Here is a 12,849-nt window from a genome sequence, read left to right as displayed (position 1 = left end):
TTAGTATAATCCAACCATAAGCAATTAATCTCTCTCCATTTAATTACTTCTTTATTTAAAGAGTGTTTTGTAGTGTTCTGTAGTTATATATTTCTATAATTTCTGCTTATGATTTGGCAGGTGCACATACATTATTCTGTGACTTCTACCTCTTATTGGGTTTTATCAGTGATAAACAGAAAAATAATTGATTTTTGTAATTTTTACTTTACTTGGGTTACTTCAATTAATTTTTAGTTGAATCTCTAAATCCCTCATGCTTATTCTTGCAATTATTTTTCTTGTCTTCCTGATACAGCTAGCAAATCTAGCACCATATCAAATAGTGGTGAGAATGGCTATCCTGCTATACTGCTGATATTACTGGAAAAGTCTCTGACCTTTCTCTATTACAAATAATTATGGCTACTGATTTTAGATAGATGCTGCTTGCCACATGTAAAGATGTTCTTTAAGCCAGTAGTACCTTGAGTTCTATACTCAAAAAGTATAAGAAAAGAAATACTTATAGAAGATCTGACTTAATAAAAAGATTTACTTTGGCCACAGCAGAAGGATTCTCAATAAGGAAAGTATGTTGATGTTAGGTGAGTGCAGCATTCCTGTGTTGTGCGTGGCAGTCCAATGGTCAAGCATTCTTTGAGGCCCAGCTGGAGATCCTCTTGGCTTTTTATATTCTGGAGACTGGCAATCCATGTCAACTGCCTGGGCCTTAGCCCTCTGAGCCAATTAAACCTCTAGGACAGTTTTAATTTCTTTTAAGGAAAAACCAGCCTAACGTGAATGGGGGCCAGTCAGCCCCAACCGAAAGACCCAGCAGCTCTTAACATTGCAAACTCATGTGAGGGTGCTACCCGGGCTAGAAATTTTTAGTTCAGGACTGACCACCTACACTAAAGGAAAAAGACACAATATAAAAACAAAAAAGGAATAAAGCCACAGACTCCATTAGACCAATTCTTGCACTCTATCAGTGATGTTTAGGCAGCTTCCATTTTTGCCAGGGTGGGAAAGGGTAAAGGTAAAAGTCCACCCCTCAATGGTGACAAGATTTAGGGGTGCTGGGGACCTCGACATACTGACATGCTGGGTCCTGCTCGAATGAATTCTACTCAAACCTTCTTAAAGCCAAAGAAAACAAAGTTTATTAAAGATTCGCCAAATTGGATTGACTCTTGGGGAACCTAAGCATTTGTAACGCTTGTATTCACAATCAGGCCAGATAGGTAGACAGAATCTGAGCTGGATTGAATCTGAGCCCCTTCATGGAGGCGAGATGGACATTAAATACAGAAAAGACTGTAGGAGGGATCTGGGGGAGTGGCCTGGTAGTCCAGGGTGATGGGAGGAGGGGTTTAGGGAGGGTCTTGAGGAGAAGTCCAAGGAAGGGGTTACTGGTCAAGAGTTGGAAACAGCTGGAGGCAATCAGGAGATATCAGACAATGGAGGGCTTGAGTGGGAAGCAGGTGGGGCAATCCAGACAGTGATCTTGATAGGGGCCATATGGGAATGAACACAGATCTTGATGGGAGTGGTCAGCAGCCTGGGGAACCGGGTTTTGATGGGATCTAGGGTGGGGGGTGCAACAGAGAGCTGAGCACTGGGATAACGAAAAGTCATTGGGCTTCCTGAGACTGCCCGAACAAATGGGAAGATTAGATTTGGGTAGAAAGACTAGATTAGGTGAGAAGATTCAAGGGGAGTTCAAGGAGGCTCCCAGAGTCTGAACCCCATCAAATGGGAGCAAGCAAGAAAGGAAAGGGAGAGGTTTAAGTAGGCAGTAGGGAAGGGAAGAAGTGTTTATGTAGTGTTTACTATGTGCTAGGCACTGTGCTTTTCTTTTTTCTTAACCTCTAATTGAGGTTAAGTGACTTGCTGAAGGTCACACAGCTGGTGTCTGAGGCTAGATGTGAACTCAGATTCTCTTGACTCAGGTCCTTTGGACTCCATTGCACCACCTAGCTGCCCCACTAAGTTCTTTTATACAAATGTTGTTTAATTTGATTCCCCACAACAACCTTGTGAGTTAGGTGCTATTATTCCCATTTTACAGTTGAGGAAACTGAGGCAGAGAGTGGTCAAGTGACTTGCCAGGGTCACACAACTATTAAATGTCTGAGGTCAAATTTGAACTCAGGAGTTACTTCCTGACTCCAGGCTCAGTGTTCTAGCCCCCTAGTTGTCTCAAAGGCTTAGGCACAAAAAAAGGGGAGGGAAAGGGAGAGAGTCAGAGATAGGGATAGGAAGAGGAGAAGAAACAGAATTCCCGTTCCAGGTTCTGGAGTGGAAGTTGTTTTAAACTGAAGCTGTTCAACCCCACCAATCTGAGTACATTTGTCCATATCCTCAATTCTAGAGATATTTCAGGGCTCTTGGGGAGAATCAACCATTGTCTTCTCAAGTGCCTAACTAGAATACTCTTTCAAAGCTTTGTTAACAAAATACAGATGGTACGGTTTCCAGTGGCCTCTTAAATGCTAACCAAAAATTCCCAAGTAGTTCTTTGAACACTTATTCAAGATATCCCCAAATTATAGTTAGGTGGAAGAGAGAAGCCATACTGGTGGGCTTGTAGATGACTATTACCCTAAAATACAAAAATTATGCAAAAATCAATTAGTAGCACTTTACTGTAATTCTCTTCATGATATAGTTTTTAAAGAGATGGTTAAACATATTCACATTTGTCTAAAGTAGATCAATCTGTTCTAAAATTGTTAACACCACCAAATGATGTAGGCCAGGGCTGATCAAATTGGTTAATTGCCTTAGGTTCAATATTGGAATGAAATGAAACACTCATATATAAGATAGTGAACAAAAAGAGATTTACTTAGTCATAGCTAAGAAAGGATATTAAATGAGGGACCAAATTTATTTAGATGACCAATCCCTTGCCTCTGTGTTGTTCACAGTGATGTACCAGTATCAGGGCCCATCTGGAGTTCTTGGTGGCTTTTTGTATTAAGTTGACTAGGGAGCCACTTTAATAACCTAAGCCTTATTCCCTTGAGTCAATCAAATCTTGATTTGACTTCCTTATGTTTTAAGAAATAACCAGTCTAAACTTTATGGGCTGGATCATAAGACATTCCTACTATACCACATTAAACTCTATTTAATACAAGGATTAAAAAAAAATACTTGTTATATTTTGTCAAGCTTTTTCTGCGTATCTTGACATAATTATGAGTTTGTTATTGTTTTTGTCATTAATGGTCTACTATGTTTATAGTTTTGCTATTAAACTAACCCTGTATTCTTACTATAAATGTAACCTAATTATATAGTATAATCTTTTTAATATATTGCTATTTCTTTAATAATGTTTTATCCTACATATTTATATTTGTTATACTATCCTAAATTTTTTAGCTTTGCTTATCTCTCCCTGGTTTGTCTATTAGGACTCTATTTGTTTCACTAAGTAAGATGCCTTCTTTCTCTGTTTTTCCAAATAGTTTATGTAATGTTAGAGTTAATTGCTCTGTGACATACCTACCCATACCTCTTACTCTGTGAACAATCAAATCCACCCTGTTGTTTCTGGACTTGATGTCAAACTATCTATTTAAGACTCTACTCACCATTCCAGTTACTTGACAAAAAAATAAAAACTGCAAATCTTCCTGGGCCTCCATTCTCCTTTATATCCCTTCTTCCCCTATTAGAATGTTGTTTCTTGAGAGAGAGGGATTACCTTGCTTTTACATCCCTATCATTTAGCATAGTCCTAGGCACATGGTAATCTACTTAATTAAAGCTTTTATTGTTTCATTGTCATTTTTATTGGTAATAATAACTTTGATGTTCTTAAAGTGTTTTACAAATATTCATTCTATTCTCCCAACAACCCCTAAAGATATCCTCGTTTGACAGAAGAGAAATTGGAGATAGACTCTTAAAGTAACCTGTCAAATGGCTAGTAAATGTCTGAGATGGGACTTGAAGCTTTCCTTATTCTAGATTCGGCACTCTATCCATTGTGCCATCTAGCTATGATTTTTCTTTCACCTAATTATTCCTTAGGATTATATTATTTAGTAGTCTCCATTTGAGTCCTTTATTTAAATGTCCTTTCTCAAATAATACTTTTTATTGCATTATGATCATCATTTGTTTTTCTGCATTTTAGATTCCCAAACCTAGAACATGCTCCATTTTTGTAATTGTGTTATGCACAGCTGAGATTTATGTATATTCCTTTTTATTCCCATTCTGAAATTTGCAAAGATTTTTCTGAAATTCTATTCAGGACCTCAATTTTTTTTTAAATGCTAGATTTGTCTAGATCTGAAAGGGACCCTTTGAGGTTCCCAACTGTTAAATTTTGTTATTTCCCCCTATAATTCAACTGGCTTTTCCTTTAAGTCTGTAGATGCTATGCCATTTAGTACATATATATACATATGAATATTATTTTATTTTCTATGTTCCCTTTAAACCCAGTGTGCCTTTTCTGCTTATTTCTCTTAAGCCGGTCTATTCATGTCATTGCCTTGTCTGAGTTCATGATTATTGCCCTTCCTTTTTTGAACTCATCTGATGCATACACAATTCTGCTAGATCCACTCATTTTTAACTTTGTGTGATTCTTTTATGTTGTATTTCTTATGTACAACATACTTTGCAATTCTGCTTTCTAATCCATTCTGTTATTCAATCCCATTTAATGGGTGAGTTCATTCCATTCACTCTCTACCTTCATTTTAGAAATCTCCCCCCATCTCTTTCTATTTCTACACTTCACTCAGGGCATATGTGGGTTTAGCCCTCCTTTGTTGTGTTCATTTGTTCCACTTGTGTCTGATTCCTCCTGACCCCATTTGGGGTTTTCTTGACAAAGATACTGGAATGGTTTGTCATTTCCTTCTCCAGCTCATTTTACAGATGAGGAAACTGAGGCAAACAGGATTAAGTGATTTGCCCAGGGTCACACTGTAAGTGCTTGCTGCTGGATTTAAATTCAGGTCTTCCCGACTTCAGGCTGAGTGCTGGTATCCACTGCACTGCCTTGCTTCCTTTTATCCTCCTTTGCCCAGTTCCAGTAAAAGTGAGGTTCATGAGTCACTCTTCTTGCCTCACTTTCACCTCTGTTTGGGTGCACTCCAATTATTAGCAATAATAAATTCATCTCTCTTACTACTGATTTCTTCCCTAGTGTATCCTTTTCCCTCCTCTTCTATAACCAGCAAAACAGAACAGAACCATAATCAGTCTCTTCTTTTGTCTTCTTCACTCTCTGTGAATCTCAGAGTGGAATTCTGACACTTGTCCCTTCTGCTATTAGAATGTAGGCATTTAGTCCCTTCTATGTACTCAAATACATCTGGGAGTTGATCTCAGTCACCCTTTCTCCAGCCCTTTGAAAATAGTCCCAAGGTATTAAGGAGGGGTCTCTATATACCCAGATTCCTTTATGACACGTGAATATCTTTCTCTCACCGAATTAAATGAAGCAAACTCACTGTATACGCAGAGTATGTTCTCATGCATTTTCAGTCTTTCCTTTCTTACTGCTACTTCCTCTCAGACTGCTAACATGCTTTGGTCTCCTCTTCTGGAACAAATTAAATCCTTCCCTTGACCATGCCATTCCTTCAAGCTTCTGTCCCATCCTCACCTTCACTGCCAAATTTTTATAAAAAAGTGATCTTACTACTTTTACTCATTACCTACTTGTACCTTGAATCCTTAATCTAGCTTCTAATCCTACCATCCTACCAGAACATCTTTCTCAAAGGTCACTAATGACTTCCTCACTAAATCCAGGTCTTTTTTCCTGTGTTCATCCTTCTTGAATCTCTTGTGATAGCTAACGATAGACTTGTTAAAAATTTATATTTCAGTGAAAACTCCTTCCATCCTTTGGTCTTTCTTTACATATAGTTCCATCCACTCAATGGTTTTAGTGATTACCTTAAGGAAGATGATTTTCAAATCTCCATCCCTATTCCCAAGAGTTCCAAATTTCTAATTTCCACCTGAATCTCCTACTAGTACCTCAAATTCAATATTTCCCAAACTGAACTTACCATCCTCCTAAAAACTGCCCCTCTTGCTAACTTTTCTGTTTTGATCCACCTAGTTACTCAAGCTCACTACTTTGGAGCAGTTTTTTTACGATTTAAAAAATTGTATTCTAAACTCGGCAAACACAATAACCATCAACAAAAACATTCAAACACATAAATGAAGACAAAAAAATTGTACGCAATTCTATACACTCCAAAACTTACTCTAAAAAACATTATTTACTTTCATGTCCTTTCCTGAACATTTCCTCATGCATTTTCCCCAATTTTATTATCATTACATGATTAGTGTGTATAATATTGTTCTGATTCTGCTTTCTTCACTCTGTATCACTTTATGCCTTCTGATATTTCTAATTTCTTATGGTTTAGTGCTATTATGCTCATAGATCACAATGTAATTCCTTGGTCATTGGACACATGAGTATTCCATATTTGTTATGAATAATGCTGCTGTAAGTTAAGCTGTATCTTAAATTTTCAGTCATATTTAATTTACATCCTTCATATACTCTAAGTTCTAGAAGAACTGGACTACTTGGCATTCCATTCTAATTTTTTCTCCCATTTCTGTGTCTTCTCCCCTTCTCTCTTTAGCATCTCAATTTTTTTCGTGTGAACCTATACTTTGTCCTTATGTTACTTTGTGTTTTAATTGTTTGTGTGCGTGCCTTTTCCTACTATTAGATTATGAGCTTCCTGAAAACAGGCTATTTGCTGCACGTATCAATAGCATGTAACACAATTAGCTTAAAAAGTTTGTTAAATAAACACTCCTACCCAAAATTACAATGGAGCAAACAGGTGGTATAGCGGATAGAGTGCTAGTCCTGGAGTCATCCTTTGAGTGCAAATCTTGCCTCTGACACTTAATTAGCTATACAACCCTGGGCAAACTACTTAACCGTGTTTGCCTCAGTTTCCTCATCTGTAAAATGAGTTGGAGAAGGAAATGGCAAACTACTTCAGTATCTTTGCTAAGAAAAGTCCAAAAAGGGGTCACAAAAAGTCAAACATAACTGAAATAAGTCAACAAACAAAATTACAAATTAAAAGAATTAAAGTCTATACTTCCTAGGTACTTGATGCTTTCAACATCCAGCTACCATTTACCTTTCCAGCTTTATTTTCTACAACTCATCAACATGAACCCTATTCTCTAGTCAAATTAGTCTACTTGATGTTCCCTTCATTTACTTTTCCTCCTTTTGTGCTTTTGCTTATGTTATCCTTCTATCAGAATTGCCCTTTTTCTTTCTTCATACCCATATTTCTTAAGGCTGATCTTTAGTTCTATTACATCTGTAAACCATTTGTAAAGTAAGAATAAGATTTTATAGCTTCCTACACTTGTCCAGCTACTAAGTGGTGTGTCCATCCTTTGAATTCCTAATTATTTATTTCCTGTGCAATGCTACATCAGTTCATTTCAGGACTTTAGGCAACAGAAATATAGCTCCACCCTCAATTGATCTAACAATAGAGTTTATTAATAGTGTATAAACCAAGTGATACACACAAGCAGAAAGGCTATAAGGAGATAGACACTAATCTACTTCATTGCCATCTAGTTTTGCTCCCTGAGAAATGAAATATCCAGTGTAAGTCTCATGAAGCTAGTCTTGCCCAGAACTACAGGCTCATTACAAGACATCCAAGAAGGTCAAGACTAAGTTTTATATTTTGGGAAACAAAGGGAATTAGAGCCCTTTATGAATGTCATGAATTTATAAAGTATGGTAAACAGACTTCAGGCAACAGACTATACCATCCAGGAGTAAGCTAGAAAAAGATGTACATTAGAATTAGTAAAATTCCTTTGGTGTTGAGAGACTGTCCTCATACACTTTATCATTATTACTGTTTTCTGTTTGCCAACTCCCTTTTCTATTCCTTTCTCCCCTCACCTTTCCTCTAGGGGAAATGTCTAACTAAACTACATAGTACTCTGGCAATTATATGCTGTCTTGTGGTATCTCTTAAATTGTTTCCTTTTGTTTTATAATTCATACAAACTTTTTTTTTCCACAAATTTCTTCCCAGATTCTAAGCTTCTTGAAAGTACGGTCCCATGTCTCAAAATTCTTTGTATTTTTCCCCCATGTCTATCATGTAGTAGGTTCTAAATATCTTGACAGATACGAGATTTTGCTGATGTGGATTCTCATTCTTTCCATTAATGCAATCACACTGTAACCTTTACAATTTTTATTTCATCTTTTTTCATACATTTTCTATTGAGTACACACTCAACAAGCAAGGGGTATTATAGTCAACTTAATAATCCTGGTAGCACCAATGTACCATTTAGACTGTTCATGGGTTGCCATTTTTGTCAAAATCTTTGATGTCTTCTGAGTAGATGTTATTCTCTGTAATATTTTGTAGTCTATTTATATGCACTTGTATGTTTGTAGTGCTCTTTGGATTTTTAAAATATTGATTCTTTCAAGATTAAGATCTTTCATGATTCAGTCATATAGCTTTTGAAAACACTGGTATTAATGGAGTTCTGAGGATTTAAACATCATTGAAAGCAGTCAAATTTCCCATATATTTCCCCCTATCTAATCTCCTAGACCAGGGGTGAGAAACCTGTTGCCTTGAGGCTATATGTGGCCATCTAGGTCCGTAAGTGTAGCCCTTTGACTGAATCTAAACTTCACAGAGAGGATCCCCTTAATAAAAAGATTCGTTCTGTAAAGCTTGGACTCAGTCACCACTTAAGGACTAGTAGTGGCCTTGAGCAGGTTTCCCTCCCTTGTCCTAGACAATTCTAAGTCTAGCTCATTTTACATCTGCAGTGACTATCCATCCATCCATCCATATAAATGGTCTCAACTAATGGATTCTCCATCTAGCTACCTGATGTAGTCTTGTGATTTTCATGCACTTGTTTTTTCCAGTGTATTTGAACTTAATAAATACTAAACTGATATGCTGAGTCACTGAAAAATAGATAGCCCTTAGTTAAGATCACTGTTATTTAACCTTTAACGATCAGTAGAGTATTGCTAAAATTAAGTGGTTCTTCTTATAGTGTTCTTAACAATTATGAATTGTGCTATTATTTGTATTTTATTCTTCATAAACATAACTGCATGTTAATGGAATGGGTTGAAGTAGTGGGAGAGAATTTAGCATTATTCAAGGTACATTATACATTTTTATTTTCTTTCATATCCTCATCTATAGATGGGTATTTTATAATAACAGTATTTTACATTTTTAGGACTATATAACATATAAGATATCTTATATATAAGATGTATGAGTTTCTAGAAAGCAGATTTCTGCTTTTAAGTTTGTAATCACAGCCCACAGCATATAGTTCCTTAATAAATATTTTTTGTTGATCAAGTCAACAAGCATTTATTAAACACATAGATGTGCTAGGTACTACTGTGCAAAGCAGGTAATAGAAATGTAAAGAACAAATATGGGAAGCAGTCCTTGCCTTCAAGGAACTTGCTGGGGGATAGCAAGGAGAGATCATGTACATTGAAAAGTAAATACAAACTATACAGAAATTAAGTAAAACTTAATTTTTAGGTAGGGAGAGGGGTCAGCAATTGATCATGAAAGGATTCAGGGGCACCTGAGTGAAAACTTTAAAGGGACCCAGAAATTCTAAAAGGCAGAGATAAGGGAGAGAACTCTTTGTGGAGGCCATACTACATTTTAATTTTGGTTGTATGGGACTTAAAAGCACTTTCACATACCTTATTTTACTTCAGCCTTGTAAACCTGTGAAGTAGCAAGGACAGGTACTATTATCCTTATTATATAGATAAGGAAACTACGGGAAGAGGAGTAACCTCATAAAAAGTTCCCAACACGGGACCAGGACAGGGGTCTTCTGACCACCGGTTAGTTATACCATTCTCCCTTCCCTGGTACGGTGTCAAGTACTGTGGGTCAGCAGAAAGCAGGCTGTACTTGGAGTCTGGGTTGAATCCTGGCTTTGCCACTTCCTACCTGTGCGACCTCGGACAAGTTATATAACTTCTCCGGGTCTCCGCTTCCTTACCTGCCAAAGGAGAGGCTGGGATGGACGAACTCTAAGTCTCCTTCAAGTTCCAAACGAACGATCCTAGGTCTACGTGAACTATAATAAACGTTTCTTCACGGTGACTGCCTTCCTAACTCGTGCAAATGAAGTAGAAAAGGATTATTGATCTGGGAGAGGAAGGACAGAACAGACAACAGTACGACAGTTAGACGGGGAATCGGAGCATCCTTGGGAGATTCCTGGGTCAGGACCTTGGGCTCGCGTCCCCGGGCCGGACGGCTGCCCGGAGCCAGTGGCGAGGGCGGGCTAAAGGCAGAGAAATCCTGGATGGACGACGACCACCAAAATCAAGCTGGCTGGGAAGTGGGCTGCAGGCGCACTCTGGGAGGCTTCGCTCGCGTTTTCAGGGTCACCAGACACCCGGGGAGGCGACAGCTCAGAGCAGCTCTAGCGGTGGCAAGGGTGGAAGGTTCCTCAGCGCCTCCCCATACATCTCCCACGGGGTCCCCTCACCAGGGGTCGCCGTTTCCTCGGTCTCATGGACGACGGACACCGAAACACTTTGTCTCCCAGCACCCCTTCCACACCAGCCAGGTGCAAGGAGTCTCAAACAGTCTTAAGCCGTCTTGCGGGTCATTAGCAACCGAGTCAAGGCAGGTGCCGGAAACAGCAACGGTGGGGCCGGAGACCCCCGCTGCATCCGGGTAACAACACTAGCCAGCCCAATCAGCAGCCTCCTTTCTTCCCACCCTTGCTGTCTCCCCGCCCCCCCACCGCCAATCCCTGAGCAGCTCTCAGCCTAACCTGATGGAGTAGGAGTGAAAGCGCACGCGGACCAATGGGGCAGCACTTCCCTTTTAAAGGCTCCAGTGGGCAGCTGCGGGGGGCGGGTGGTGGTCGCCAGCATGTTCGGTTGCGCGTGTGCCATGGACTCAGCGGCTCGGTGATATTGACAATAGGAGAGAGAAAGGGGGCATTGACTGAAACCTACCGCGGGTACCGATCAGCGGCTCCGGCAGCTGCGGCTCCAGCATCTGCGGCTCCTCCTCCTCTTCCTTCCTCCTCCCTCTTGCTGCTGCGGCGGATCCAGCTTCCCTCCCTTCCCTTTCCCCCCTCCCCACGTCGTCGCTGCCGCCGCCGCCGGGTCCTGGGCAACGAGCAAAGGCGCCGCCCGCCGGGAATGTGAGTGAGGAACCGCCGGGGCCGCAGCGGGTTAGATGCCGATTTGATGGGACGGGCCCGCGGGGGAGGATCGTGAAGCTGCCGCCGCCGCTGTTGGAGCCGGAGCCCTTGGGTACCGCTGTGAGGCCTAGAGGCGCCGCCGCCGCCTCTCCCGCCGCCGCAGCCGCCGAGCCTAGCCGGAGAGACACCGCACGGGGCTGCCGTCGCCTGGGGCTGCCTCCCGTCCCCCGGCCTCCCCGCCGCCGCACGCCGCCGCAGCCGCTCCCGGAGCCGCCGCCGCCAGCCTCCCTCCATACCCCGCGGCCCCGCTCCCTCACCCAGGAACCACCGATCATCTCCGGATTCTCTCTCAGGAGCTTCAAGGTAACTTCGCCCCCATGCCGCCCGGCCCGGTCCTGCCCGCGGCTGGCATCTTTCAGCCCGCCTTCCGGGGGAAGAAACCTGCTTGCAACTCGGCCCTGCCCGAGGCAAGGCCCGGCCCGAGCGCGCCCCACTCATCGGATTTACCTGGAAATGGTCCCGGCTCTTTTCGTTAACCCTCTTCCACCCCTTTCCCTTTCCTTCCGGGATCGGGGTCACATTTTCCCCTCGCCCTCCACCCACCCGCGGCCTGGGCTGGTTTGGTGAAGAGGTTTGAGCCGGGGGGGGCGGGGGGCGGGGAAGGGAGAGGAGTGGGTGGCATCCCCACTGACAGACCCCCTTCCCCTTCCCCACCTCTTCTCTTCCTCTCTCCTCCATTCTCACCTCTCTCTTCCTCCTCTGTCCCATCTCTTACCCCCTTCCCTTTGCCCATCTCATCTCCTTTCCCCTTCCTCCTCGCTTCCTCTGTCCCTATCTCTTCGTCTCCTCCATCCATCCCCATCTCTCTTCCTCTCATTCCCTTTCTACATTTCATCTTGTCCATCTCTTCCTCCTTCTTCCTTCCCCATCTCTTCCTCTCTCCTTCCCTTTTCTCCATTTCCTTTCCCCTTCGCTACCTTTCCAACCTTTCCTCTTCCCCATTCCCATCTCTTTTCCCCTTCTTCCTCTTTCCCATTTTTCTGTTCCCATTTCTAACTCTTCCCCATCCGCATCTCTGTCCTTCCTTCCTTCCTTTTTGGATTTTAACTCCCTGAAAAATACCCAGTGCCTTCTGCCCAGTGGAAAATAAAAGGCTCCTTAAACTCGAATCTAGTGAACCTGTTTCTTCATTGCTTTTGCATACAAATCTATTGATAGATGTCAAGTATGCTGCAGCCCCTTGGGGTTGGCATTCTTGACATTCATTTTTACTCTGGACAGAAGAAGCAAGTCATTGGAATTCTCTGTTTTTATAAACTCTTTCTTGGTATCTGTCATGTACCAGAGATTGAAAGTTGGAAATGGGGGAGGAAGAGTGGAAAAGGGAAGTGAAACATAGGATTTAGGAAATTTTAAGTCTTGTTGAGTTACAATTAGAAGGCAATAATTCATAAACTAGGGTAGAGAGGCTGTTCCTAAATTCAGCACAAAAGTGTATCCTGAAATTTTTAAGTGATGTCTTGTGACTTGCACTCTTTAATAGCGTGCAATTCCATTTTAGCTCCTATGTTTATATTTAAGATCACATGGATAGATTTTTTTCTTAAAGAAAGTTTAGAT

General features: G+C 41.3%; 2 protein-coding genes across 7 annotated transcripts in view; one reads left to right on the top strand and one right to left on the bottom strand.

Annotated features, from left to right (window-relative positions):
- The window catches only part of LOC140517833 (uncharacterized), a 68,542-nt gene extending 56,591 nt beyond the window's left edge, over positions 1-11,951 (bottom strand). For 4 of the 5 annotated variants that reach the window (XM_072629426.1, XM_072629424.1, XM_072629425.1 and 1 more), the window contains exon 1: positions 10,066-11,951. In XM_072629426.1, the coding sequence (XP_072485527.1) occupies positions 11,035-11,727 (693 nt within the window). In that variant the 5' untranslated portion in view covers positions 11,728-11,951 and the 3' untranslated portion in view covers positions 10,066-11,034. The remainder of the gene's footprint in view (positions 1-10,065) is intronic. The other variant, XM_072629427.1, reaches the window with a different exon arrangement.
- PPP2R5E (protein phosphatase 2 regulatory subunit B'epsilon) overlaps positions 11,462-12,849 on the top strand; it is a 159,682-nt gene continuing 158,294 nt past the window's right edge. The window contains exon 1 of one of the 2 annotated variants that reach the window (XM_072629421.1): positions 11,462-11,592. The gene's annotated coding sequence lies outside the window, so the exon portion shown is untranslated. The remainder of the gene's footprint in view (positions 11,593-12,849) is intronic. The other variant, XM_072629415.1, reaches the window with a different exon arrangement.

Source organism: Notamacropus eugenii, chromosome 1, assembly GCF_028372415.1.
Source record: "Notamacropus eugenii isolate mMacEug1 chromosome 1, mMacEug1.pri_v2, whole genome shotgun sequence".
Lineage (NCBI taxonomy): Eukaryota > Metazoa > Chordata > Mammalia > Diprotodontia > Macropodidae > Notamacropus > Notamacropus eugenii.
Note: the sequence above shows the minus strand (reverse complement) of the source record. Positions and strands in the feature narration are given on the sequence as shown.